This window comes from Phlebotomus argentipes, unplaced genomic scaffold, assembly GCF_947086385.1.
Source record: "Phlebotomus argentipes unplaced genomic scaffold, Phlebotomus argentipes genome assembly contig_6, whole genome shotgun sequence".
NCBI lineage: Eukaryota > Metazoa > Arthropoda > Insecta > Diptera > Psychodidae > Phlebotomus > Phlebotomus argentipes.
The window spans coordinates 5,118,285-5,142,415 of NW_026776145.1; the positions used below are offsets into that span (position 1 = coordinate 5,118,285).

The 24,131-nt window shown below is 44.9% G+C and overlaps 7 protein-coding genes across 7 annotated transcripts; 3 read left to right on the forward strand and 4 right to left on the reverse strand.

Moving 5' to 3' along the window:
• Positions 1 to 156: 156 nt before the first annotated feature.
• Positions 157 to 2,308, reverse strand: LOC132262324 (septin-1). The gene is made up of 3 exons (XM_059761613.1): positions 1,940 to 2,308; positions 840 to 1,657; positions 157 to 780 (listed from the first exon to the last, which is right to left on the reverse strand). The coding sequence occupies exons 1-3, from the start codon at positions 1,961 to 1,963 to the stop codon at positions 558 to 560; spliced, it is 1,065 nt and encodes a 354-aa protein (XP_059617596.1). The 5' UTR covers positions 1,964 to 2,308; the 3' UTR covers positions 157 to 557.
• Positions 2,309 to 11,838: 9,530 nt separating this feature from the next.
• On the forward strand, positions 11,839 to 14,269 carry LOC132266164 (uncharacterized). The gene is made up of 3 exons (XM_059767019.1): positions 11,839 to 12,100; positions 13,127 to 13,227; positions 13,318 to 14,269. Exons 1-3 carry the CDS (start codon positions 11,845 to 11,847, stop codon positions 13,441 to 13,443), a joined length of 483 nt encoding a protein of 160 aa, XP_059623002.1. The 5' UTR covers positions 11,839 to 11,844; the 3' UTR covers positions 13,444 to 14,269.
• A 702-nt stretch (positions 14,270 to 14,971) lies between these two features.
• On the reverse strand, positions 14,972 to 16,344 carry LOC132266153 (mitochondrial import inner membrane translocase subunit TIM50-C). Its single transcript, XM_059767008.1, has 2 exons — positions 16,118 to 16,344; positions 14,972 to 16,055 (listed from the first exon to the last, which is right to left on the reverse strand). The coding sequence occupies exons 1-2, from the start codon at positions 16,260 to 16,262 to the stop codon at positions 15,040 to 15,042; spliced, it is 1,161 nt and encodes a 386-aa protein (XP_059622991.1). The 5' UTR covers positions 16,263 to 16,344; the 3' UTR covers positions 14,972 to 15,039.
• Positions 16,345 to 16,533: 189 nt separating this feature from the next.
• Positions 16,534 to 17,595, reverse strand: LOC132259606 (cobalamin trafficking protein CblD-like). The gene is made up of 3 exons (XM_059757354.1): positions 17,383 to 17,595; positions 16,965 to 17,281; positions 16,534 to 16,899 (listed from the first exon to the last, which is right to left on the reverse strand). Exons 1-3 carry the CDS (start codon positions 17,531 to 17,533, stop codon positions 16,624 to 16,626), a joined length of 744 nt encoding a protein of 247 aa, XP_059613337.1. The 5' UTR covers positions 17,534 to 17,595; the 3' UTR covers positions 16,534 to 16,623.
• A 45-nt stretch (positions 17,596 to 17,640) lies between these two features.
• Positions 17,641 to 18,673, forward strand: LOC132259700 (DNA polymerase zeta subunit 2). Its single transcript, XM_059757475.1, has 3 exons — positions 17,641 to 17,773; positions 17,834 to 18,489; positions 18,551 to 18,673. The coding sequence occupies exons 1-2, from the start codon at positions 17,767 to 17,769 to the stop codon at positions 18,406 to 18,408; spliced, it is 582 nt and encodes a 193-aa protein (XP_059613458.1). The 5' UTR covers positions 17,641 to 17,766; the 3' UTR covers positions 18,409 to 18,489; positions 18,551 to 18,673.
• Positions 18,528 to 19,593, reverse strand: LOC132258190 (alcohol dehydrogenase-like). Its single transcript, XM_059755348.1, has 2 exons — positions 18,706 to 19,593; positions 18,528 to 18,645 (listed from the first exon to the last, which is right to left on the reverse strand). Exons 1-2 carry the CDS (start codon positions 19,338 to 19,340, stop codon positions 18,528 to 18,530), a joined length of 753 nt encoding a protein of 250 aa, XP_059611331.1. The 5' UTR covers positions 19,341 to 19,593.
• Positions 19,594 to 19,820: 227 nt separating this feature from the next.
• Positions 19,821 to 23,689, forward strand: LOC132264787 (transmembrane protein 198). The gene is made up of 5 exons (XM_059765111.1): positions 19,821 to 21,344; positions 21,526 to 21,739; positions 22,250 to 22,563; positions 22,631 to 22,951; positions 23,014 to 23,689. The coding sequence occupies exons 1-5, from the start codon at positions 21,291 to 21,293 to the stop codon at positions 23,125 to 23,127; spliced, it is 1,017 nt and encodes a 338-aa protein (XP_059621094.1). The 5' UTR covers positions 19,821 to 21,290; the 3' UTR covers positions 23,128 to 23,689.
• Positions 23,690 to 24,131: the final 442 nt, after the last annotated feature.

Consider the following 24,131-nt stretch of genomic DNA (forward strand, 5'->3'; position numbering starts at 1 on the left):
TGAATACTTTTCCGACCAATTCTATCCCCCTTTTATTTTGACGTTTCGCCTCTCGCGCTCTCTCGCGTCCCAAATTCACTCTCTCGCTCTCTTTCTCTCTGGGACACTTTTCGGCTCACACGCTCCACAATTCGAACGCCATCATCGAACTCCAACTGCCGTTCCGTCGAAGAAATGTCATCAATTTGAAAATTTCACTTTATTGAGAATAATATTGCGTGATCAGAATCACAAAGTGAAATTGGCTCTCAAATATCATTTACATTTAAAAGTTGCGTCCAATAAATGCACTAAAGACAATAAGATATGATGAAAATGGAGTATATATATAACGCACTTAAGTTTTAAGTACTCTACGAATTTTCCTCCCTTTTCTCTATAAAAATTCCCTTATAAAAATAATCTCTCCACTCATCGCGTTCGGCTTCGAAGTAATATTGCGGGAAATAAGTATTGGAAAAGTCCACCAAATGCTGTGGAATGTGCCAGAATTGGTGTGTGTGCGCGGAAAGTACGAAAAGATGCGGGAAAAGAAATGTTAATGCATGCATAAATGTTCACTGCTGAGCTTTGATTTTGGCCTGCATGCGCGCCAATTCCTCCTGGATGCGCTGCAGCTCGGCCTCCTTTTCCTGCAATATGCGATCCTTGTCCGTGATGACCACGTCCTCGTCTTTGGCAACGCCGTTATTGCGCTTCACGCCTTTGGCCAGTCTCTCAGATCTGTAGTTTTCGTAGTGAACCTCCTGCGTCACTTCCTGGAGGTCCTGCATGTGTGTTCTGCAAGGAATCAATAGTCAGATAAGCTAGCGACCCCAGTCTGCAGCCCAAGCACTCACATGAGCATCGTTCTCAGCTTGATGAAGTCGCAGTGGTCAGGATTCTCCACCTCAACCACGCCCCAGGGATAGAGGCGGCCGCGCACCTTGCGTCCCTTCACCTCCAGCAGCGTCGTGGCGCCGCACACGGCGAACGGCACGGCCTCCTTCAGCTGCCTCACCTGCTCCTTGTAGTCCTCGTCCTCGTCGCTGTCGCAGTCCGGCAGTGGGTAGATCTTGATGCCGTTCTCCTCGATCTCTTGCAGGATGCGGCACTTGAGGCGCTGGATCTCCTTCTTCGTCAGACAGTCCGCCTTGGCGATCACGGGCACGATGTTGACTTTGGAGTGGAGCTTCTTCATGAACTCAATGTCCAGCGGCTTCAGCCCGTGTCCGAAGGGCGAGATGAAGTAGAAGCAGCAGTGGATGCGATTGTCCACGATATTGCGCCGATTCAGACCGCTCTCGTCGCGCAGGAAGCGCTCGTACTGCTCGTCGATGTACTCCAGGATTGCACTGAAGCTGTCGCTGTTGTCGATGGCATCGCCGAAGCCCGGAGTGTCCACAACAGTGAGTCGCAGCTTCACGCCGCGCTCCTCGATCTCCACCGTGGACGCGTCCAACTTCACCGTCTGCTTCTGCTTCTCCACCGCGTCCGGGATCACGCGCTCCGGATACAGGTCCGTGAGGAAGAGACTGTTGACCAGCGTGGACTTGCCCAGACCGGACTCGCCCACGACCATCAGTGTGAACTCGAAGCCCTTCTTCACGGACTTCCGGTGCACCTGGTTGGGCAGATTGGCGAAGCCCACATATCCGGGCGTCTCGAGGCTGGAGAACTGCAGAGAAATGGGATTAGTGAGTTTTCGGGTCACCAAACAGCGCGCAGCGACGCCAGTTGCATTCTAAACACCCGCGAGCGCACGCGAAACTCTCCGCGTCGCGCGGACGTGACGGAATCTGGGTTCCCACACCCTCAAGTGCGCCCCCCAGGGTCGAGAACGCCCCGGTGAGTCACTCTCCCCAGCATCCGGACGTCATCAATCAGCACAAATCGCTCCAATTGTCTGGCGACTCTGGCGGGGTCAACGGACGCCTCGATTGGGGCAATCGATACTCACGCTCTTCACTGAGTCCGACGACATGGCAGCAAGGCTGGGATGTGTCCGGGAACGCACAACTCGCGGAGAAAACAGAGAAATTAAAACAATTCCACCACGTACAGAAAAAGTGCACTTTCCTTCAAATTCCCCCAACAACTAAACTGTCGGCAGACTGCGTTTGAGGCGCTGTTGTCGCTTTTCCTTTGAGAGCCCACCAATGGCGTCTTATGATCTTCTGTTGGATTGTCGTAAGATAAATTCAAATGATTATGGAAATTGCGTTGGAATTTTTGAATTTCAGAACTCAAAATTCGAAAATGAAATTTAATAAAATTAGTTTTAAGTTCAAGTAACTAAGAAAAAAAAATTATTTTCGCTCAAGGCTCAATCAATTGAATTTGTGTGAGACACAGATTAGAATTCTCATCTGACTTCTCCACTGAAACATTTCTATTGGGCAAATGGTGGGGAATTTGAAGTGCTGCCCGATGGGAAGTCGCTGACATTGAAATTCAGCACCTTTCCCGCCAATGAGGCTTAGTTTCAAACCTTCACCCACTTCGCTATCCTAATTTCTGGCGCTTTCTGGGGCGCTTCATGCGCGACCCCCCTCGACACAACAACATCACGCGAGAATTCTCATCTCGAGATAAATCTGTGCTGTCCAAATAGATTATTTCTCCGCAAACAGTGGGCTTTGTGACGAAAGTGATTCGATCGCGTCAGGAAAATCACAAGATTGCCTTATCGAAATTGTAAATTGTGGAAGAAAAACACTGCTTATTTACTTAATCACAATGTCTCAGCGTGGATTTGAACTCTAAGCACTTCTACATGTCTAAAGCTTGCATTCACACTGCCCAGCCGTGATTTGGAGAGGTTTGTTGGCTTTGCTCTTACGCAGGATGAAAAAATAATTTACAGCTGTTTTGATAAAATATTTGTTGAGACTTTGGGACTGTGTTTAACCTTAAACTCACCCGCAAGCCCTGTGAGGTGCCCAATTTATTTCCTTGCGAAAGAAAAACAAAGTCTTATCGCTCGACTGATAAGGAATCGAAGTGCTTCGCGACTGGACTCGGAAGAGTTCGACAGCCGAGCTTTTGCGGCGCGATTGTGTGCGTGCTCGAGGGAAAACATCAAAACCACGTCCGTCGTGCGAGATTTTCCCATTCAGTCTCGCCAACACCATCGAGGAGAAGTGAGCTTTCCATGGGAGAAAATGCCCAAGTTGCCATTCAGTTATTGAGTGTTGTTATCTGAAAATAGGGTGGATAAGAGCAAACTTTTCTAACTGCATTTCGTATCCTTTTTCTCACTTGATTTCACTCTTTTTTGTGTGTGCCGTTTCGTTCTCTTTCTTTTCGTCACTTTCTTCGCCTGTGTGAAAATTGGTGGAAAAACTCGTGCTCGTGTGGCGAAAAGTCGTGCTGAGAAGCGCAAATATCGAGAGAAATTTTGGGAAAACTTTGAATATATGTACTTTTTGCGTGATTTGCCTATCTTTTAACTCTTCGTCACCCTTTTGTGTGCACTGTGTGCGGTTTTCGTCGCAATTTTCCCGGGTTGTGAGGAAGAACATTGGCAGCGTGAGAGAGAAAAGGGGGCGCGCTCCAGTGGAGGAACAACAGAGATTAGAGGTAAATGACATTTTATCTATCTGTGCCACTCTCTCGTCTCGCGGAGAAATTGAGCTTTCGCATCTCGAGAGGCTGGAAATTGAGTGGCAATATTCCTGGGAGAAAATTGATAACGCAGGCGAGATTAATGAATATTGTGTGTCAAATTTATCCGGAAACGAATCATTTTTCTATCGATTTTCCCTCCACTCTCCGCTCTCCTCGCTCTCACTTGCTCTCCAAGGGGATGAATAAAGCCAGCCTGCTAAGCTTTGAGAGCTTTTACAGTCCAATACACTATGTACATGGCCACATTTTCGCCGAGAGCGCGCGAGAGAGTGAGAGAGAGAGAAAGTGGAGGAATATTCATGGGAAAAGTTGAATTTATATGCGAAGGAGGACACACGAGGATTTCCCCATGTATTTGTATGTTGTGTGTCGTCTCCAATAAACAGAAAATGTGCCGCTCCACCCCCTGCCGATCGGCTCCCCCCGCAGCAGCAGCATTTCGCCTTTTGTGAGCGCCTGCGAAGACGAGCCGTGAAATGGAGGCGCCTGGTGTCTTCCATCGCCACGGCGGAGACATTGAAAAAAGACCCCCAATGATTTATCTCCCCCGCCCGCGCCCGCCCCGAATTTGACCCCAAAATTTCTCAATTCACGTCCGAGACGCAAGAAGTGCTCGTGTGTTTTGTCCACACAACGGCCCAACTTTCCCAGCAAGAGCCAATTACACACGAATGTGTGCTTAGGCTATGTATTGATCGGCCTAGTGAAAGTCTACAAATATTTTGGGGGCGGCGAGAGGGGGCCAGATAAAAACACAAGACACTTCAACCCCCTCTTCGTGGCGCACTCGGTGTCTCTGTGGGGCGAGTGGAAAATGATGGCACAGCAACAAGTTGCCTTTCTTCGGGCTCCGCAACTAAATACCACACACTAGCGCACCGCAGTCGAATACAAAGGAAGTTATTTTATTGATTAATGACTGGAGGAAATTCTACTCTCAGCCTTTTTCCTCGCTCCACGCCAGCGGATGGAAATGCTCATCCTTCTCCATTCTCTTCGGGGGCGAAAGGCACTTCATCGCCTCCATGCCGATGAAATTGATGCCAAGTGGGATGAGGCCAGGAAATCACTGATAGGAAGCAATGGTGCACTCTATCAATTGACTTCTTATTTATATTCCCTGAACTTTAGCCGTCCTTTCTATATGTAGTATCTGTGGAGCGCAAGGAGAGCAAATCTACTTCCTATCTGATGTGCAGAATGGCCACTTTTCACCCTTGTTTTCGCCATAAAAAAGTCACAAATTGTAGCGAAGAAGCATTCATAGATTTACACATTTCTCGACATTCCTCCAAAATATCTTATTCTGCTTAATTACACTTTTTTATGAGTAAAAAACGCCTAAGTGGAGTGAAAAATGAAATTGCAAATGATTTGAGATTAGTCATGTCGTGAAGCAAAGCCTCATTTTATCATTTTCCTCTTATCAGGAAGCAAACTTTATACAATAATTGAGGTGATTGCGAAATGTTTTCACTCTTGCAATGCACGAAGAGAGAGAATGATTGTGTGGAATGCACTCTCGAGGGCTTTGTTTATAAATTCGCCGGCTCCAGAAATCCCAAGTAAATTGAGTGGCGCGGAAAGAGAGAAAACAGGCCAATTTCTGCAGAACGCACTCCAATAAACCTTGCCCTCAAAAGTCGCGCTCCACAAACACACAAAACATGAAGTATAACAATATTTTTTCTACATATAAAAATAAAGGATTACCTCTGCGTACACGAAATATATACATTAAGTACGATATTTATTTTTTGGGTAATCTCAGCAAACACTCACGATGAGAGAAGAACAACATGGGCTTTGACAAACACACTCCTTCGTAATAAATTTACGACGGGGATTTGAGGCCTGGCATTCACCTCTTATCTGATGGATAAACTCTCACTGTGCTCCGTCCATATTCTGCCCAATTGTGATCCCCGTGGCTAGACTTGTGAAAAATCGCAACAGTTTGCTCGTGATGTTTGTCAACACGCCGCAAATCCGCCGGATCTCATCTGGTGGGCCAAAGTCACGCGCACTTCAAATTGAGTTGCAAACTTGTCCGCCTGGATGTCGCGTTCATTTAGCATTTGAAGCTGCATTTTTGCGCTTTTCAGGTTTCTATTGATTTCCCCATTTAACGCTGTTTTTTCTTCTTCAATTTCTGACTGAATTCTGGAACTAATAAAACCGACAAAATGGCAAATTGATTCAGAGTGCAAACTAATGTTACCTTTCAATCTCATCCTTCCGCTCTTCATCGATTTTATCTCACTCTTCGCCACCGAACATGCACAATTTTTATGATTTTGCTACATCAACAGAGAAAAATGTTCCTGTATTTTCCCCGCCAAAAAAACACTGCACAAAATGTCCCGGGAAATTGCAAACTTCGCTGCGTATTTTCCCAGAGAGCGCGCGGAAATGGGAAGCACTACATTGCTGAATATGAAATTAGACCCTTGATATTTCACATTTTGTAGCAAATTAATAATTTAATTTTCACTTGATCTACGACATTTCGGTGCTCACCTTCTTGTTTCGCACGGCCCACATAAAGAATTCATTCGGCCCTCTCGGCAATGTTTCATGGCATTTCGCATGAGGCTGAGGTGGAAAATTGAAAATTGCCATGGCCAAAAGTGAATTTGGCAGGGTGAAAAATTGATGAAAAAATCATCCCTTGGGCTGGTGATTCTTCTCGCAAATTTGCATTCAATTTGCACCCTCAATTATTGCCTCAATTGACTCAACAAATTTCAATACCAATTTTCCGTGTGAATTTTCCAACTGATTTAATTGATTTTTTCCCACCTTCAAATGCTCGCCAGGAGGCAAACGCTTCAACACTGGTAACAGTCTCAGGAGGAGAAAAATCTACCGAAGGACTCTCAATTAAATTATTTACCTAAAATTTCTCTGCCATCTCTCGAGAGTCGCACGGCAAATTGCGAAGAGAGCACAGGAGAGACAGGAGAAGAGGGGAAAATTGAAAAGCGTCTTTTCGTCACTTAATAAATTGCTCGTGATAAGACAATTTGCCATCGGAATTATATTCTTTCCAGCGCCCAAAGAATCCACAGTCATTCAGTGTCGCGTCTGGGGCGCAAATGTGTGTTCAATTACACGGTGATTAACACATTTATCGATTTGATTTAGTTTCTCGATTGCTGTTGGTCTCGTGATGTCGACATGTGCCAATGAGCTGATGGCAATCTTGCTGATTGCTCATTTTCGGGCCAGAAAGCGTTCTGCGCGCACTTCATAAAAAAGTGAAGCGTAGAATATCGACTTTGTTCATTTTTTCGCAATCACGCCAAGAGAATATTGTTGACGAAAGTCACGTGGAAGTGGAAGAAAAAAGAGGGGAATTTCGTCACACATTCCGTCTGATGATTGATTGATGCGAGGAAGGGGTGTGAATTTTTTATGCCTAGGCAGAGAATCAGAATCAATTGAGAATCCTTCAAAATTGCCTAAGCAGGGACGATAAAAAAGATGCTAAAGTGAAAATTGCTCACCACAAAAGCGTCCAAATTGCTCAATAAAGAGCCATAGTAAATTCCGTGGAAAAGTCACATAAAAGGGCTCTTTAAATTTTCACAGTTTCAACTCTTTTATCGACAGACTGATAATAAACTCCTCAACTCCAAAGTGCTCTTGTTTGTGGTGAAGGTAAAGAAAACACAGTCGCAGAGAGAAGGCAGCAAGACAACACCTTGTCGATTCCACCCTCGGGAGAGTCCCAATTTGTTGGGGTGTTTTAGTGTTTTCTTGTGGGGCTTCCATCGTGAATTCTGACCCAAATCAATGTCACTAGACTTTGGGAGTGTTTTTGCGACTCTTCTTCCCATGCGTACAACTCAGTGAATGTTTGCTTGAATAATCAATTAAGCGTTCCTTTTTTTCGGCTGTGGAAAGTTGATTAGTTGGGCTTTTACAACTCCGGAATGGGCGTCTTTTCGAGTTATATTGATCATATGACTGTGCGCCATGCTAATGGAATTAATAATTAAGCCATGCGCCTCCAAAATGCGGAGGGTGTTTTTATTTTCCACTAAACTTTCTCTCGCAACTCCCCAAGAATTGTCTCATGTGCGAGGTGTTAAATTGCTGGTAAACTGAACAAGGAAACTTTCTTCTAAACACGTGAAGAATTTTCACTGCGATGTTTGTTTGCGAGTTGACGTCAAAAAGTTTTGCGTATTGCGTTTCATTTTCCTGTGAAAGGAAAACTCGAGTGAGGGAATTCTGAAGATGTCTTTTGTCAAATCCTTTGAACCATTGTTTCACTGAGTTTTCTTTCTTCGCGCCATTGTTCTGACTCTCAAAGTTCATTTAGGATACAAAGGGCAAATAATTGAATCTAGAATCTAGAACATCATTTCAAATTATTCACCACGCAAATAATAGGCATTTATGTAGCACATGAAATTGATCAATTGTGCCCCTTTTCGACCTCAGATGCGCAATGTGAGAACACAAGACGATGTTTGTGTTGACATGCAATGGAACATTGTTGCAGATTCTTCAATTCTTCACATGACCACAAAAGCTCTTTTCTCTCCTCTGTTCTGTCAATGCTTTGCTGTGGATTGAATTTCATTTTAATTCTCGTCATTTTGTCTCCTCTTGTACACTTGTCAATGCCCTTCGACAAAGATATGCGATATCAAAAGCATTTAGCGTCATGCTGCAAATTGACACACTTTTCAATCTGTCTCGGCTTTTTGTTCGACATATTCTGTAAAGGTGGTTTTTGCGGGAATTGATTGAATTTGACGAGACAAATTTCAGCCTCGAAAATGGGGAAAGAGACAATTTTATTGATGTCTCCAGTCATTATTTTTGATTAATGTGTCATTTCTGCACCTCTTTCACACCCCAGAAGCTAATCCGAAGCCTCAATTTGACCATAAATAATTACAAGGCTCGCTTTGGGAATGGGAAATAGTCCTCAAATTGAGTTTCACGTGCTCATCCCTGCCAATATTATGGGGATAATTATCCCTCCGAGCAATGAATCAATAATTATGTAAAATTTATTGGATAATTGATTAGAAAACTCCAATTTGCCGCTCCGCCAAGAGGAAATATTCAGTCAAGCCGTGAATGAGCGCTTCTCATTGAAATATTCAAAAGCCACCCCGTGTGCAATTGCAGCGAATTCCAAATGAGTCCTTATGTAATTGATATGTGGTCAGAGTCCTTTGGAGGTTCTTCACCTGCCCCCGTCCTTCAGTTTCCTCCATTTTTCCTCCTCCTACACTAAATGTTGCATGAATAATCGTGTCTGCAATCCTTATGCTTAGGATGGCAAACCCGATGAATAATTCCAGAGCTTGTTTGCAATTGTAAATTGCACCAAAGATTGACTTTGGGGAAGTTACTTTCGTGCTCTACTCACAAGATTACTTCGGGTAAAAAGGGAAGAAAAAGACTGGAGGCACTCAGGAATATGAGCCAGATGGAATGCTGATGGTAAGAAGTGTATTAAATAATATATTCGCATTCTTTTGCGCACAACACCGTTGAAGGAGGTTTTCTTTCCTCGCCACTCCACTGCTTGCTGACTCTGGCTGTGTCATTTAGCCACCCTCCAAGTACAATGAGGCTTTCTTCCCATTGTGGAGGAGAAGAAGTAAATCTAATCGATGGAATTGACGTGATCAGTGATAAAAATAATGTTCTTCCAATATATATTAGTGAAATTACCCAACCATTGAGTTCTGAGACGTCGTCAAAGGGGTTGAAAGGGGGTTTGGGGCTCATTCATAGGGTGCTCCGCACCGTACACTTGTGCGATGGCTCAGAAGAAAGTGGAGGAACGAAACACCCTTTCGAGACGGGGCTGAATTGATGGGTGGCAGAGATTTCCTTCAATGCGCTCATTTTCCGCCTATAGAACGTCGGGAAAGAGAAAGAAATCATCAAATCCTCCTGCATACCTCATTCTCTCATTATGGCAACTCCCCACACCCCCAAGGCCTCGAGCTTACACAACATTGAATTTGTCTTTTGTGTATCTGAGCCTCAGAATTGCCTTCTTGCGGTGGGCGGAGGAGAATGATTGGTTATTTGCAGAGCTTTCCATTCTCATAACGCTGGATGGAAATTGCTTTTCTATTTAATTCGATTTCCTCCGATTTTTCCATCGCAGCCCTTGTCAGTCGAACGCCCTCACTTTGAGGGTTTGGTTGCAATTTCCGCGCACTCTCTTCGCCACCGTCGAGTGTGTGACAGTGTGATGATTGTCGAAGGGTGTCGCGTGAGCCTTCGGGATCGCCGGGATGAGGAGACATGTGAAATACCGCGTCTCAAGTCGCCAATCCTCAGGCGAATCTACGAACCCTTCAAGACACACAGGGCGGTGCGGAAGCTGTGCATCCCCAGCGTGGAGGCAAATCCCATTCCCATCAAAACACATGACAAGTCCGTGAAAATACCAAGGAGAAGCCGTAGAATCTCACGGTCACTGAGAATGCCAAAGAATCAATTGCCAAGGGAACTTTTGCAGATTCCCTCACTCCCATTTCCAAGGTACAATACCGCACGTTTATGCCCCAAAAATTAATCTCAATTCTTGAGTGATTTTCTTCCATCGCGCACAGACCCAAAAAAATGTGGAAATTCACCATCAATTTCTGGGCCCTAAAACAATTTTAAATAGATTTCGCTGACGAATAAAATTACCATAAGATTATGTAAAACATTAATCCACGAGGAATTTTTCGGAGGATTTATTGCCAACCACTAAAAAGCCATGAGCCTTTATAATCATCCATGGCAAGATGAAGAGCTTTTATGCAAACATTCACCTTTCACCGAAGTTTTTTCTGCCTCTCCCGCGCGACATTATTATTCTCGTGGAAAATTTCGCGATGATTTGCGTGTAAAGCGATTAAAGAGTTCAATAACTGCCGCAGTCGAGAATTTTTATAGCACAAAAGAGCCTCTACAATGTCGTGACGGAAAGCTACAGCAAGTCTAGCAAGTGATTTGACGTGCCAACAAAATAAAGCCGTTGATTATACAAATTACATTTTAATTTCGCCTTTTGCAACACATTTTTCACTTTGTTATGTTTGGAAAAAGTCTATGAGAATGTTTGCTGAGGAAGCTTATAATTCTTCATGATCTTGTCTTGGCAGGTTTGGCGTTAATTTGTGCCCAGGACGAGGAAGACAGACTCTTTGTCAGCAATTCAACAACGAAATCCTTTCGGAGCAACTGCAGAAGGTGAAAAGTGCCCACAGCGTTGAAGATTTTCGCAAGCTACTGGAGAAGATCCATTCTGACGAGACACCCAAGCGAGCATCGGGTGTTCAGACGGACCTTGAGAGCCATCAGCAGGAGATTCTAGTGCCACAGCGAAGGAATCCGCCGGTCGAGCGTGGCCTGAAGTTACGCGGCGAGGGAAAGCCAGTTGAGGAGTGGATCGCGAAATTGGCAGTAAATTGCCACGACGAGGGATTTCAGGAGCATCTCCAGTACCTGGAGGAGTGCAGCTCGAGACTCAGCAAGAAGGAGCTTCATCCGCGCCGCGAAGCAACGCCATCGAGCGTGAAAAGCGACTCGGGGCGTCGTGCATACAAGATCAGCGTGAAAATCAATGGTTCGCGTGTGACGAGCGAGCATCAGGATGCAAATCTCGTAGAAAGTTTTGCACGACTCGACATCGCGAAAGGAAATGCTGCAGTACCGCAAATAGTGCTGAATGACGACATCAGAAACATCGTAGAATTCGAGCATCTCACTTCCTCACGTCACGAATTGTCGGCGGATGTGAAAAGCTCTGGGCTGCTGCTAAAAATTGCAAAGCGACCGAGGCATTCGCGTAAATTTTCACGCTGATTTCCCTGTTTTCGAGCCTTTTCTGCGCATCAGACAATCCCGGCCGACTCACGGAGAAGTCAGGCAATTGGGAAAACCAATTAATAGCTTAGCTATAGAGAGACATGAAAACAATCAAAAGTGCCATTGCAATGAGACAGAAATTCTAAGAAGTAAAAACACACAATCCTTCTAGTTTCATTTTCCTTTCGTGCTTGCGACACACTAAACTTTCCCCAGACATCATCTAAAGCTTCCGTGTAAAAACCAACCCCGAACATCAACCTCTCAATCGAGGCGAACAGAAGCAGACAAACTGACAAGAAAAGAGTCCCGAGAAGAGGGAGAAAAGAATTCACCGTCTGCGAGTGATTTTTACAGCGGGAAATTGATTGAGATTGTCCAGGAGCAACAATGGTTTCAATGATGGACGTCGAACCAAGCAAAGGACAAATCTGTGATAGTCGTCCGACATTGGTGCAAAGTGCCGTAAGTCAGCGCTCTGTGGAGCTCGTCATGCCGCCCCGCACGCCCGAGGCGGAAGTCACGAAGAGGACGCTGAAGCTCAACCTGAAGAGTGCGTATCCGGTGGCCTCGACACCGCCTGGCGGCCAGGCGGAGAAGGGAAAGACCGCGATTAAGTCACCAAAATCGCCACTTGGGAATTCAGGTGAGTCCTCAACATGCTAATTCACTCCCCAAGGCTCCCAAAGCGCCCACTTTTCACGCAGCAAGGCTGCAAAACTCTCTGACAATTTTCACGGACGCGTCGCGCAACGAGGAAGCATAATTATTGTCATCAAGTTGAAGGATTCACATTGAGAGATGGCGTAAAAACAAGCAGTGACGACTTAACGGGCTTTTAATAATAGTTTAATAAGAGATTAGTGGGCAACGCATCAAATATTCATTAATAAATTATATTCAATTAAATAGTGAATGAAAAATAGAAATATCCACAATTTCGTCTTGAAGCCCTATTAATAAATGGAAATTTATAGAAAGTTACAGTTGCTATCTGGAATTCTTCAAATTCATCTTCAAAGCAGACAAATTATTTAAATTGTTCACAAATTAGCTTGCAATGTGTACAATTTTTTAGCTAATTTAATCAGAAAGACATTAGAGGAAAGGAATTTCGTCAAGAATACCAGCAAAGAATAATAAAAATCTATCTATTTAGGTTTTCTATTACAAACGCAAAGCTCCGCTACTGAAAACAAGGCGGAGTTAATAGAATTGATTGATTTTGTTATCACTTGCGTTTGGCGCATTTTATCAAACCGTGCTTAACGAGTTAAATACACTTGAGTACACAAATAAGCGCTGCTTTATCCCGGATATTCAAGTCATATTTAAAGACCCTTATCTATATATTTCTTGTGGTCTTTGTTTGCTGAAATTGTTGGTGGAAAAACACGAAAAGTCTCCAAAACCGCCCAGATGCTGAAAATGTTGTCTTTTAATTGGTAAAACCAATCTTTGCGCTAAAATTTATGCTCATGACGACAAACTCCTGGAAAGCACTCATCCTGGGGGAAAAACGCCCACGAAATTGCGATTCTCTCTGTCGGAGGAAGTCTGTGAAAATTTCAGAGAGTTGATAAATTCATTTGGCGCCAGGAGTGCGAGGGTGTGGGGGTGATTTTGGCTGGGGTGCTCTTTGATTGATGATTGTCTCTCGACATTCTCACAGGTGTGACAATGGGGAATCGCGTGCTACCCCATCAGACTTCATTAACGGCACAAATAGACTTGGTGGAGGATCGAAAGGCACTTCGTGACGCTCTTTATCAGGTGAAAATTCCCGCGTGCCGAAAAAAGCGCACCTTATCAAACTCATCCCAATATATTTTTTCTCTCTTTCGCCGCTTCTCTGTTTTCCAGGGCATTTTCCATCGACACCGACGAACCATTTTTGCACTTGGCAGTTTTATTAGGATGCTTAAGACACGAAATTCCTCCTACAACACCATCAGAAGCTCATCAGAAGGTGATGAGGAAGGCAGATAAAATATTTTCGATGGATTAATTTAATCACACACATACACACACACACATTGGGATGCAATAACAAAAGGAGGCAACAAGGACTCTTCCTCATCCCATCGCGCCATCGATCTCTTGAGTGTGTGCAGAATTTCTTGCGCAATTTCATCCATCTGTGCCCGCATTATCTTTGCCTCCTAAGCGCTAACATTGTGCATTATCGAGCATTAATTATGCCACAACTTTGGGTCATCGCGCGAGATAACACGGAGAAAACATGAAAAACTTCCAAGTACGTAAGATTAATTGGTGAAAAATGTCTTTTTTTGTATGTTTGACGCAAAGTAAACACAAGTGTGTGAAGAAACGTTGTTGAATAATATTATTTTGCCGTAGTATTAAGGCTTTACCAACAATATTATGAGGAGTTATTGCAAGTTTGTATCTGTATAAAGGATTATATATGCGAAAATTTACCCTAAGTTAGTCTCTAAGCATGGTTTGATGATTTAAGCATTAGAGATTGAGAAGAACCCACACGATTTTTAACGTATCACAGACCAAGTATATGATAAAAAAAACTTCACCAGAGTGGATAGAGTCATGAAGAACACCTTGTTTAGCGTAAATTTAATACTGAATACCGCGAATATTTGTATTGATAAAGGAGCTTATTATATACACGAATAAAAGGATAAATAGTCATTGATATAAAACGTTATACTGAAATGATTTTACTTGAAGAAAGAGTGCGGTTAAAGTTTTTAAAGTATGAATTGCATTGGGTTCAACTAACAATAGCGTAGCGTGAGGAGATGATATTGTAAATTATAGGGGAAGAGAGAGTTACCAGAGGTAGAGGAATATTTTACACACATCATATCAATGAATTTTTATTCACATTTTATACCGAAAATGATATAAAGAGCCTTTTTATGTAATTTCACCCCATTATTTTACCCAGGATAATGCAATTTTTCATAGAGAAGATAGTCGAACACTAGCAAGTAGGATTGGTTAAGGAAGAACAAGCTGAGACACATGATAAGTTAGCTAAAGCATACTTTGTATATAATAGTGAGAAAACACAGGGATTTCATATGGGTAAAGAATAAACTTCTAGGTTATTTTTTCATCGTTTTCCATTTGTCTAGTTAGTTTTCTTTACGAATGAAGAAGTCCTCTATCCTTCCAGTGAGGAATGTAACAGTGAGAAACATCCGAATATAGACTTTAGATGATTATTTAAAACCCTGTGCACGAAGAGAGAAGTTCTGTGTTGATATTCTAGAGACAGAGGAACACTTTTATAATTGTTATATTTCCCAATTTGTATGAGAGTGATGATTTTGGAGGAAAATAAATAACTGTTATTGAATTTATTATTTTCACGCGATATTTCAGCAGGGAAAATCCAGTCTGCAGCGAATAAAAGGTCAGTGAAATGCAAGTAATTCCAGGACTGACGAAATCTAGACGAAAATAAATCCTTTTTGTGTGAAATTCACCTCCGCAAATTCAATAGACTTTCGGCGAGAGTGAAAATCCATTCTTTTAAGCCTTTTCTCTTGTTTATTCTTCCTCAAGAAGATAATCTGTGGGGGATTAGAGAAGTGGAAACTACTTACTGGCGAGGAAACTGGGCGTCCACTTTTTCACTGGCGCCACGGGCTTTCCCGACTCCTCGCGCTCCTTCTCCTGAATGTGCTCATAGAACTTCCTCTGGTTCTCCCGGAACTGCTCAAGTGGATTATCAAATTGCCGATAGTACTGCAGCACTTCCCGCACGTCGTCGACTTCCGACACGGCGATTGTCTGCAGAAACGCCACAAGATCGAACAGTGTCGCATCGTCGTCATTTCCCGTCCATCGCGAGAGGTTGAATGTGTTCTCGGGGTGGAGTTTGGTGGAGTTGGGATCCCAGTCGATGACAATCACCTTGCTCAGATCCCTGTTGAGGTTGTCCAGGTTCTTCACGTGATGTCCGTCGACGAAGTGTGTCGCATCGCGCACGAGGCGATACATGATGTAACCATTGGGATCGAGAACGTCCAGGATGGGGAAGACAGTCATGCCCTGATCCGCTGTGTACACGACAATCTCAAAGTGCCGCGCCAGCTGTTCCAGGAAGTTGTCGACGCCGGGGCGCTTCTTGAAGCGCCAGCCAGTTTGGTAAGTCCAGTCCGGATGCACCAGGACGTCCTTCATCTCCAGCACCAGCGTGTACGGCGGCTGGATGTATGGCGGCTTCACGGGGTCTGGCAGGAGTTTCTCGCGTGACGGCTCCTGGATCATCTTCTGGTAGTACGTCATGGATTTCCACATTCGTTTGAAGTACTGCTGAACTACTGGCATTTTGCTGAACTCATCCTCGATGACCTTCCCCGCGGCGTCTCTCTCCGGCGAGCCGAGATCGTAGATCGCCCAGGCGCCCATGATGCCCGCCGAGGCGCCGAACACCATAAATCCAATCTTCATGTGCTTCCAGGACTTCTCCTTCTCCTTTTTGCTCTTCTCCTCCTGCTCCTTCCGCTCGCGCTCCAACTCTTCCTGGCTCTTCTCCGGCACCGCCGTGTGTGGGAAGAGCTTCGTGAGGAGCTGTGGTCCAGCCTGCGCATCCTGACTTGGCTTGTTTACTGCAAGAAATACCGGGAAGATCAGCGAAAGTGAAACCTTGTGTCTCAAAATATAACCTCACCTTCGGCAGCATAGTTGCACGTCTGTAGGCTGATATTTCTGGCGAAACTGCTTGATTTGAACACTCCGTGCGGGGGCGACGATGGGGCGGCCACTCTACTCAATTGCAAACACCGGGAGAGGGATAAAATGCATCTTTGAGCCATAATAAACACTTAATCTTCCCAGAAAATTCCTCTCCTCACGGAGACTGTTATACACAGCTGGAGATCTGAACCGGGTCACTTCTGGCGGCGGCAGGTATAACAAAAGATGCTGCAGCGCGGGAATTCAAAAGATCGAAAGGATAAAAATGAAGAAAATATGTGAAAATGTCGCAGAATTACTTCTTCGATTAAGTTATTGACTCGAGAGACACAAAAAAACACCACAAAACTGTTATACAGCGAGATGCGCGAAAATTCAAAACATTGAGCTGAATTTCTGCGAATTTCTTATGAGAATAATTTATACAATTTATCTACAAATTCTTGTACATTGACTTATTGAGGCAATTTGAGATATGGGCTATTCCTCGAGGAGACTGCGAACGACATCCAGATTGGCCGGGGCGTTTGTGAACACATTGGCGGAAAATGTTGGTTCGCTGTCCGCACTGATGACTCTGCACTGATTGGCGTCCTCAATCTTCATCCCGAATCCGCGGAATCTCTCGTCAATGGTGTACAGATCGCTGCCGCCAGTGTAGGAATAGAAGGGCTTCCCGCTGAAGGGATTTATGAAGTCTCCCCAGTAACCGCAGTGTCTCAAGCGACTGCAAATCTCTCTGGCCGCGAGGACGAACTGAGGAGAGAGAGAGAAAATCAGTAGTTCGGCTGTCCGGAAGGGTGCCAGAGGAGGATTCTCACGTCTTTGGCGCTCTTCTCCGTCTCCACCGGGGAGGCGAGGGTCACGAGGGTGATTTCACTGGGCGAGGCGACCTCAGGCGCGGTGGGAAAGAGCTCCTTGAGGGTGTTGCGGATCAGGAGCGGACATCTCTGGCACGTGACGTGGAACTTGAGTGGGGACTTGGCGTCAAAGTCCACGAGATCCTCAAGGGTGACATTCGACGAGATCGTGGTGGATTGCGTCAGCCAAGCGGGGCCCAGCGATCCGGGCAGATAGAAGCGACTGGGCGAGAAGAGCGCCAGCGAGCCTCCCTCGCCGCCAAGGGGGCCACCGTCGTCTATAAATAGATGCGTGAGACGCAGATTGATAAGCACGAGAGGAAGTCCGATTGGGGAAAACAACAAGCATAGGAATTTCATGAGGCGCATATTGTCTCACCTTGAAAGTCACGGATTTTCACTATTTTGTAGGAGGAATCAATGTTCTTGGGATCACTTTTCCGGGAGTACCACTTCAGGCAGCCCATGGCGAAGGCAGTCTCGATGGCATTCACTCTCACTTTTAGCCTTTTCAGCAACAGTATTGACATAATTTACGTTTTATGCGAATGAATCAAACACTCTTCTCGGACTTCAGTCTCACAATGACATTTTTTGGATGGTCAAGTGTCAAAATCAGCTGAATTCTAGCACTTTGTGTTTACATTTGTAGTTTAGTGACAGTTGACGCTTTTCGCGGGAGCATTTGGGGAGCTGAACATCACAATATTGCCTAATTTCCCAGCACTTTCCCCATGCTCTCGATAAGACACTAGAAAACACCATGGAAAGTGAGCGTGAAATTGGTTAAATACAGATTAAGATTTCCTTCTAATTGGCCGGCCTTTCAGACGACGACCTGATCGTGGAGATCCTGGAAGTGTACATCAACTACATCCTGTACGGGCGCCAAGTGTATCCCAGTGCGATCTTCAGGAAGCGCAGATCCTTCAGCACCTTCGTCTACAAGTCCATCTATCCGCCCCTCAATGACTACCTCAAGAGCATCCTGGAAACCGTGCGCACGCTGAAGCGGAGCAAGAAGCTGCACAAGGTGGAGATGCTGATCTACCAGGGAGACACGATCCTCGAGAACTACATCTTCGACATTGAGGATCTGCACGAGATCGGATCCGATGACAAGTACTTGATTGAGTTCGAGGAGAACATCAAGCGGTCCATCGCCGTTCTCGAGGGCAGACTCAAGGGCCTGAGGCCACTGCAGGGAGACACGAGCTTCAAAGTCGTCCTGCACACCACACAGTCGGCCTTCGTGTCGCTGGGCGGACAGAAGCACCTCGAGGGCTTTCCCTGGCTCAAAGCCAGCGACATTTCGCCGGAACAGAAGCAAACAGCCACACTTTTACCCATCACAACCGCGCCTTACGTGGGATTGCAAATTTACGCCGAGGAATACAATGTCTGAAGACATTCCTGATTCGATTTAAGTATTTATTTCCATGCTAGAGAATTCTGTAATCGTCTCAAAGAGGGGAAGAGAATTGAGGTAGAAAATTGTGTACAATTTTTTCCATTGCTGAAGCTCTAAAATTTTACATCTTCCACAGGAATTTCTTCGATTTTGTTGTTAGAAACGAGCCAAACACTTCTTGTCTTTCCCTTTTGGATGTACTTCACGGTTGCCTTTCCAACGACTTCGCAACTGTAAGTAATTCGTTGAGATTATATTAGAAGATATGAAAAATTGAGAATTTTCTACTACCTTTGGAAGAAGATTTGACTCCTGATAGCATCAATCTGCTCCTTGTTCGGCATGAAGGTGAATTGAAAGCAATTGTGAGCCATTTCTGTGTCAGTTGGTCCTGGACAGAGGCTGAGGAATTTGATTCCCAGGAAGTCGCGCTTGTGCGCCAAGGCGCGAGTGAAGGCAATGACGGCGTGTTTCGTGACGGAATAAGTCGGTCCCAAGCTGAATGGCGCCAATCCAGTATCAGAGGAAACGTTGACAATCACGCCGCTTCCATCTGCTCTCATCTTCTCAATGGCGATGATCGTGGATTGAATGACTCCGTTCAGATTCACGTCCACGACTCTCTTGGGCATGTTCTCGTTGAAGGTCGCCGCGCAATTCACAACGATATCCAAACCTTTGGTCTCTTTCACGAATTCTCCGTAGCATTTCTCCAATTCTTCCTGCGAAGACACATCCACTCGGTAGTATTTCACAGCGATGGCAGGGAATCTCTTCCTCCACTCTTGCACAACGAATGGCTCTTGTGAGCTGAGGTCCAGGACAGCGATGCTCTGGATTCCATTCTCAAGGAGTTCCTCAACAATTGCAGATCCGATTCCTCCAGTTCCGCCCGTAATCAAAGCACTTTTTGCTGCTAAAGACATTTCCTGTTCACTGACGGTTTCCAAAGCTCACTGACCGCAATCACGTAATGATGAACAGTGGAAGTTCAAGAGCGTTGAAACTAGTCTTCCTTATCTGTCTTCCTAAGACGTATTATCTACACTTCTTTCTGGGCCAAAGCACAACTCTGATTGTGGTGGTCAGTCAAAACGATCTAAACACAGTCACAAAATTAAGAAATTATCAAGAAAGTAAGATTAATTTGGAAAAATAAATGATGTATTGATATTTTTAAGGATATTTCAAAAGCTTAAATTGCTTAAATCGACGTTCATTCATTGCTTTCTTCATAAAAATAAGAATTAGAAATGAATATTTGAATTGAAGAATGTAAGACAAATTTGCAACTGTCTTCGCCACGCCTGGGGAAACCCTGGAAGTGACACAGAGGCTGGGAAAGTCGTGCACAATATAGCAGAGGAAAACCTGGCAAAGGCCGCAAGAGGGGTTGTTCTGCGCAAGAGTTGCGTGTCCTGAATATCCTTCCATTCCCATAGAGATGTGATTTTTCACTCTCCCCTGCCTGTTCACATTGTGTTTGTTGTTCGCGAGCATTTGGGGCAGAGTTTAATATTGCAGCGTCCTCAATTGCTGAAGAAGAAAGAAAGGAAAGAAGGTTGTGCAGTGCATTTCGTCTGGTCATCTTCAAGCAGGACAAAGTGTTCGGGAATCACTTGGGATGCTGAGAGAGTGACATGAAAAATTGGTGTTTCTGTACATTTTTTCCCATCCGCAGTGCACGAAATTGAATATTTACGCCTCAGTGCTTCTTGTCCAGTCACACAGACGCTCTGTGGGTTATTTTGAGTGAAAAGAGCGATTATTATATGAAATCATACGGCCTATGTGGAGGTATTACATGACAAAAGAGACCAACAAATTGAGCGTTGAGCATTGGACATCAGAATCTGCGTGGCATACGCCTTTCTGTGTTGCCCCATTTTGCCCATGGCATTCACTGGGACGCTGAGGCCTCGCGGCAGAGACGCAAAAGCCAGTCATCAAATTAAATCATCATTTCGCCCAGTGCCACAAAGGGAAGTGTGAGGGAATTTATTGGTGAAGTGCGGCGACAAGCAATAAGGGATGTGGTGTCTTTTTTTGTGTCTGCCCCATGTGCAAAATGTCTATGTCGATATATGTGTGCTCAGTGTGGAAAATGTAAGGAATTTCTCCACAATGTATTGATTCTCGGGTCACGACAAAAACACTGCTGCGTCTGCTGAGGTGCACAAGCAATACTGCTCTGGCTGCAGATATATTTTTCAAGTGAAGAGAGAGCGAGGAGGAGACTCAGAGTGGAGGAAAACACTGTGCTTTTGGTGAAGACCTGGGAAAATCGATAGAGTAAAATATAAATGTGAAAAAGGGTAAGGATAGCAGGACATTCTTCTCCCCAACAAAGCTGCCACAGAGTAAAAGTAAAAGCTCCCAAAATAGGCTTAACAGTGAACAGAGAGCAGAGTGCTTTTCCGCGTTCTAGAGAGACAAAGCAAGTGCGACGAGGGTGGAGGACTCTTGCCTCCTGCCAGTCCCTCCAATCCGCAGATCCACACCCTCTCGCGCTCTGTCACACCGCGAGGAGAGCTTATGCAATCAGCTATGATTTGAAAATTCCACACTTTTGCTCCTCGTTTGCGCGTCTCGTCGCTGCAGAAACGGGTACAAAACAACGCAGAGCCACTATTGACTGTGCGAGACAACAAAAGACAGATCTTCCCACACCCCAAAACGTCTCCCACGTTTCCCCACCTGTGAAGACTTAAAGTCTCTAATTGGGACAAAAGGACACTGCCAACATTCACTCCTCCGAACGGCCCAATTGCGAGGCAAAGAGACTAATTGATACCATCCTCGAGAGTGCTAATCTCTCATAATAAGCCCATATTAGTAGAGTCACGTATTTAGGACACACAAACACACACACTGCAATGGTTTTTGTGCAGAGTGAGGAAGTTGCTAAAATTTGGCCATTCCTCCTTCAAGTAAGTCCGCAATGTCTCATTGTGCGTCACCCTCTCATCACCCATCGCATCATCCGCATCTTTGTCGTCTCGCGTCCTCTTTGTTCTCAGTGTTGCACTCACACATCAATTGACACAGTTTCACATGTGAGGCTGCGCCCATTCCGCCCACTTTCACTTTTTTCTCTCCCCGACGCCGCAGGGTGTGATGGACACGTCAATATGTCCCACCAGCCAGCCGGACATGGTGGAGGTGCTCCTGTGGACGACGTGCGCCGTCTTCGGCTTCGTCTACATGATGCTGGGCTACCGCTGTCTCAGGGCCATCGGCTTCCTCACGGGCCTGGCCGCCGGCGCGGGATGCGTCCTGTGGCTGCAGAGGCACAAAACCCTCCTCGGCAGTCCTGGCGATTCAGGTGAGCCGCAAATCCCTCTCTGCCTTGATCAATATTTTCAAAATAGCCTGAATTTACATATTATGGCTTTGGCAGCAAATCAAATAGCTTTAATTAGAGTATAATGAAGATTTAAACGGAATTTCACTCCAATATCGTAAAATACCTTTACGTAAATCTGAAGCAAATGTACTCAAAGTTCGGCCCTGGGAAATCAACAGAATCCTCATTAATAACTATATCGCACAATTGATGAATAGAACTCAAGTTAAACTTTATGCAATAGTTAAATAGCGCCTATGTTTACCGGCATTGTTAAGTCTTTTGTGACTCCAATGAATTACAATAAGCTGACCTCTGGGAATCAGTGAGCGAGACCGCGGAATGTGATTGAACTGCCTAAATTCACACCGCGTGTCACTGTGAAATTGCATGAAAAGTGACCAAAGAGAATTCATGCTAATAGAGTTACATTCCCGGAAGAGTGATGCAAATTCAACAGCTTGACATCCTTCTCTTCCTGCTCTGCAGCTCTCGCCGTGGCGGCTGGCCTCTGTGGAGCCATGCTGGGCTCCACTCATCCCGTGGCGTCTGCTCTGGTCAGTGCGATTGCAGGAGCGATAATCGCCGGCGCCACAATGGTCCTCTGCATCGCCACGATGCCCGATCATGAGTTTGGAGAGCGAGAGATCGTCGTGGCCGTGTCAGGAGGTGCTGTAATATTCGCTGTGATGACTCTCTGCTGTGCTAAGTTGATCACAATCGTCTCGTCCAGTGTCATTGGCTCAACGATGGTTCTGCTGTCCGTGGACTTCTTCCTGCACAGCCTCGAGACGGTGAAATGGGTGAGCATTAAGACTGAGGAGTCCTGAGATTGTGTGACTCTTCAAGTCTCTGCTTGTGTCTTTCCAGATAGTGGCCATCAAGCCCACAGCAATGCCTCCGCCGCCGTGCTGGGGAGGCGTCATCATGTGCTCGTGGCCAGTGACTGCTCTGGTGGGTATTCTGGCGCAGTGCTTCATCACGGCGTGGCGACTGGATCACAAGAAACGCCCTCAACCGTATCGCAGACGCCTCGAGGCGCCCGTGACGGTGCGCGGGCTGCCGGAAGTGCCGGCAAACAGGCCGCCCAACCCCCAAGTTCGCCCCAGAGAGACTCGAGAGGAGGCCAGACAGAGGAAGTTCCGGTATTTGTATCACATCCGCACCTCAAGAGGCGACATCATCTCACAGGTGAGACTGAGATCTTATCGCGCTGACAAATTGGGGTGCTGAAATTGGCGATTTTCTTTCAGAATTGCGCTTCCGCTCTGCAGAAGCACATCCAGCCACACTCGGGATCGTCGTCTGAGCACTCCACCCACATGACACACCTTCCGGACCCTGTGGGCCTGGACTCGAAGTCCTGAGGCCACTGCTCAAATATCTACTACTAAGTCTCTGTACATTCTCTCTTCACCGCACTCTCTTAGGAGACTCAGTCTCGCGCCCAGGAAGACGTATTCAAAATACAAGGAAGGAAAATCTAATCAAATGCTATAAAGTTATAAACTATATGACAAAGGCCTGAATATCAAATATTCAGCTATATTTCTCTGTAGATTCTCATCAATAATATGTATTGTTAGGTGGAGGAGAAGAAAGCCAGTAGAATTCATTTTGATTCAGAGACAATATCCAAGACATTTGTTGACTCATGAAAAGCTTCCAAAGACATTATATCAATGGAGTTCAATGTAATTAAAAGTATAACTTAGACTGTAAGAATTTATGAAATCGAGGGACAAAAATATCGGGGCGCTTCCGGAAGTATCGCCGGACGCAACTTTGCGTGATGGAATCGTGAGAAAAATCGTGTGACGACAAAATTTGCTCAAAACTCTATGTTGAGGATTCAATCAAAGTTTATATTATGAAAGAAGCGTTCTTATATGTTGTAATTTATATTTAAATAAAGAAATTCAAGTCAAAATATGGAATGTAGGGCGTTTTATCATGTTTTTTAGAATCTAATTTCACTTGAGGTTGATTTTTATTGTCGCAACTGTCGAATTGAAATGCTTTTGGCGCTCATGGGGAGGAAATTGAGCAATTCGAGTCGCAGTGAGTTTGCGTCTTTGCTAATAAACAGCAGTTGAATAATTTAAACAACTTCCCAGAATTCTGTGAAATAATACATGAACAAAGACTTGACTTCATTTACCCAGGGTTTTATAATAAATGCAGAAATTGCAATTGCAAAATGTCTTAAGACGTCTTTACCATACAAACTGCATTGCAGTATTTTCTGCTTCTCAATTCTTCCTTGCTATTGTTGAACAAACCAGATATTTTGACTGAATTGTAATAAAATAACAAGATTTTCTTTCAAAAGAAATTAAAATATTCCTTCACATTTCGGCTTCAACTTTCT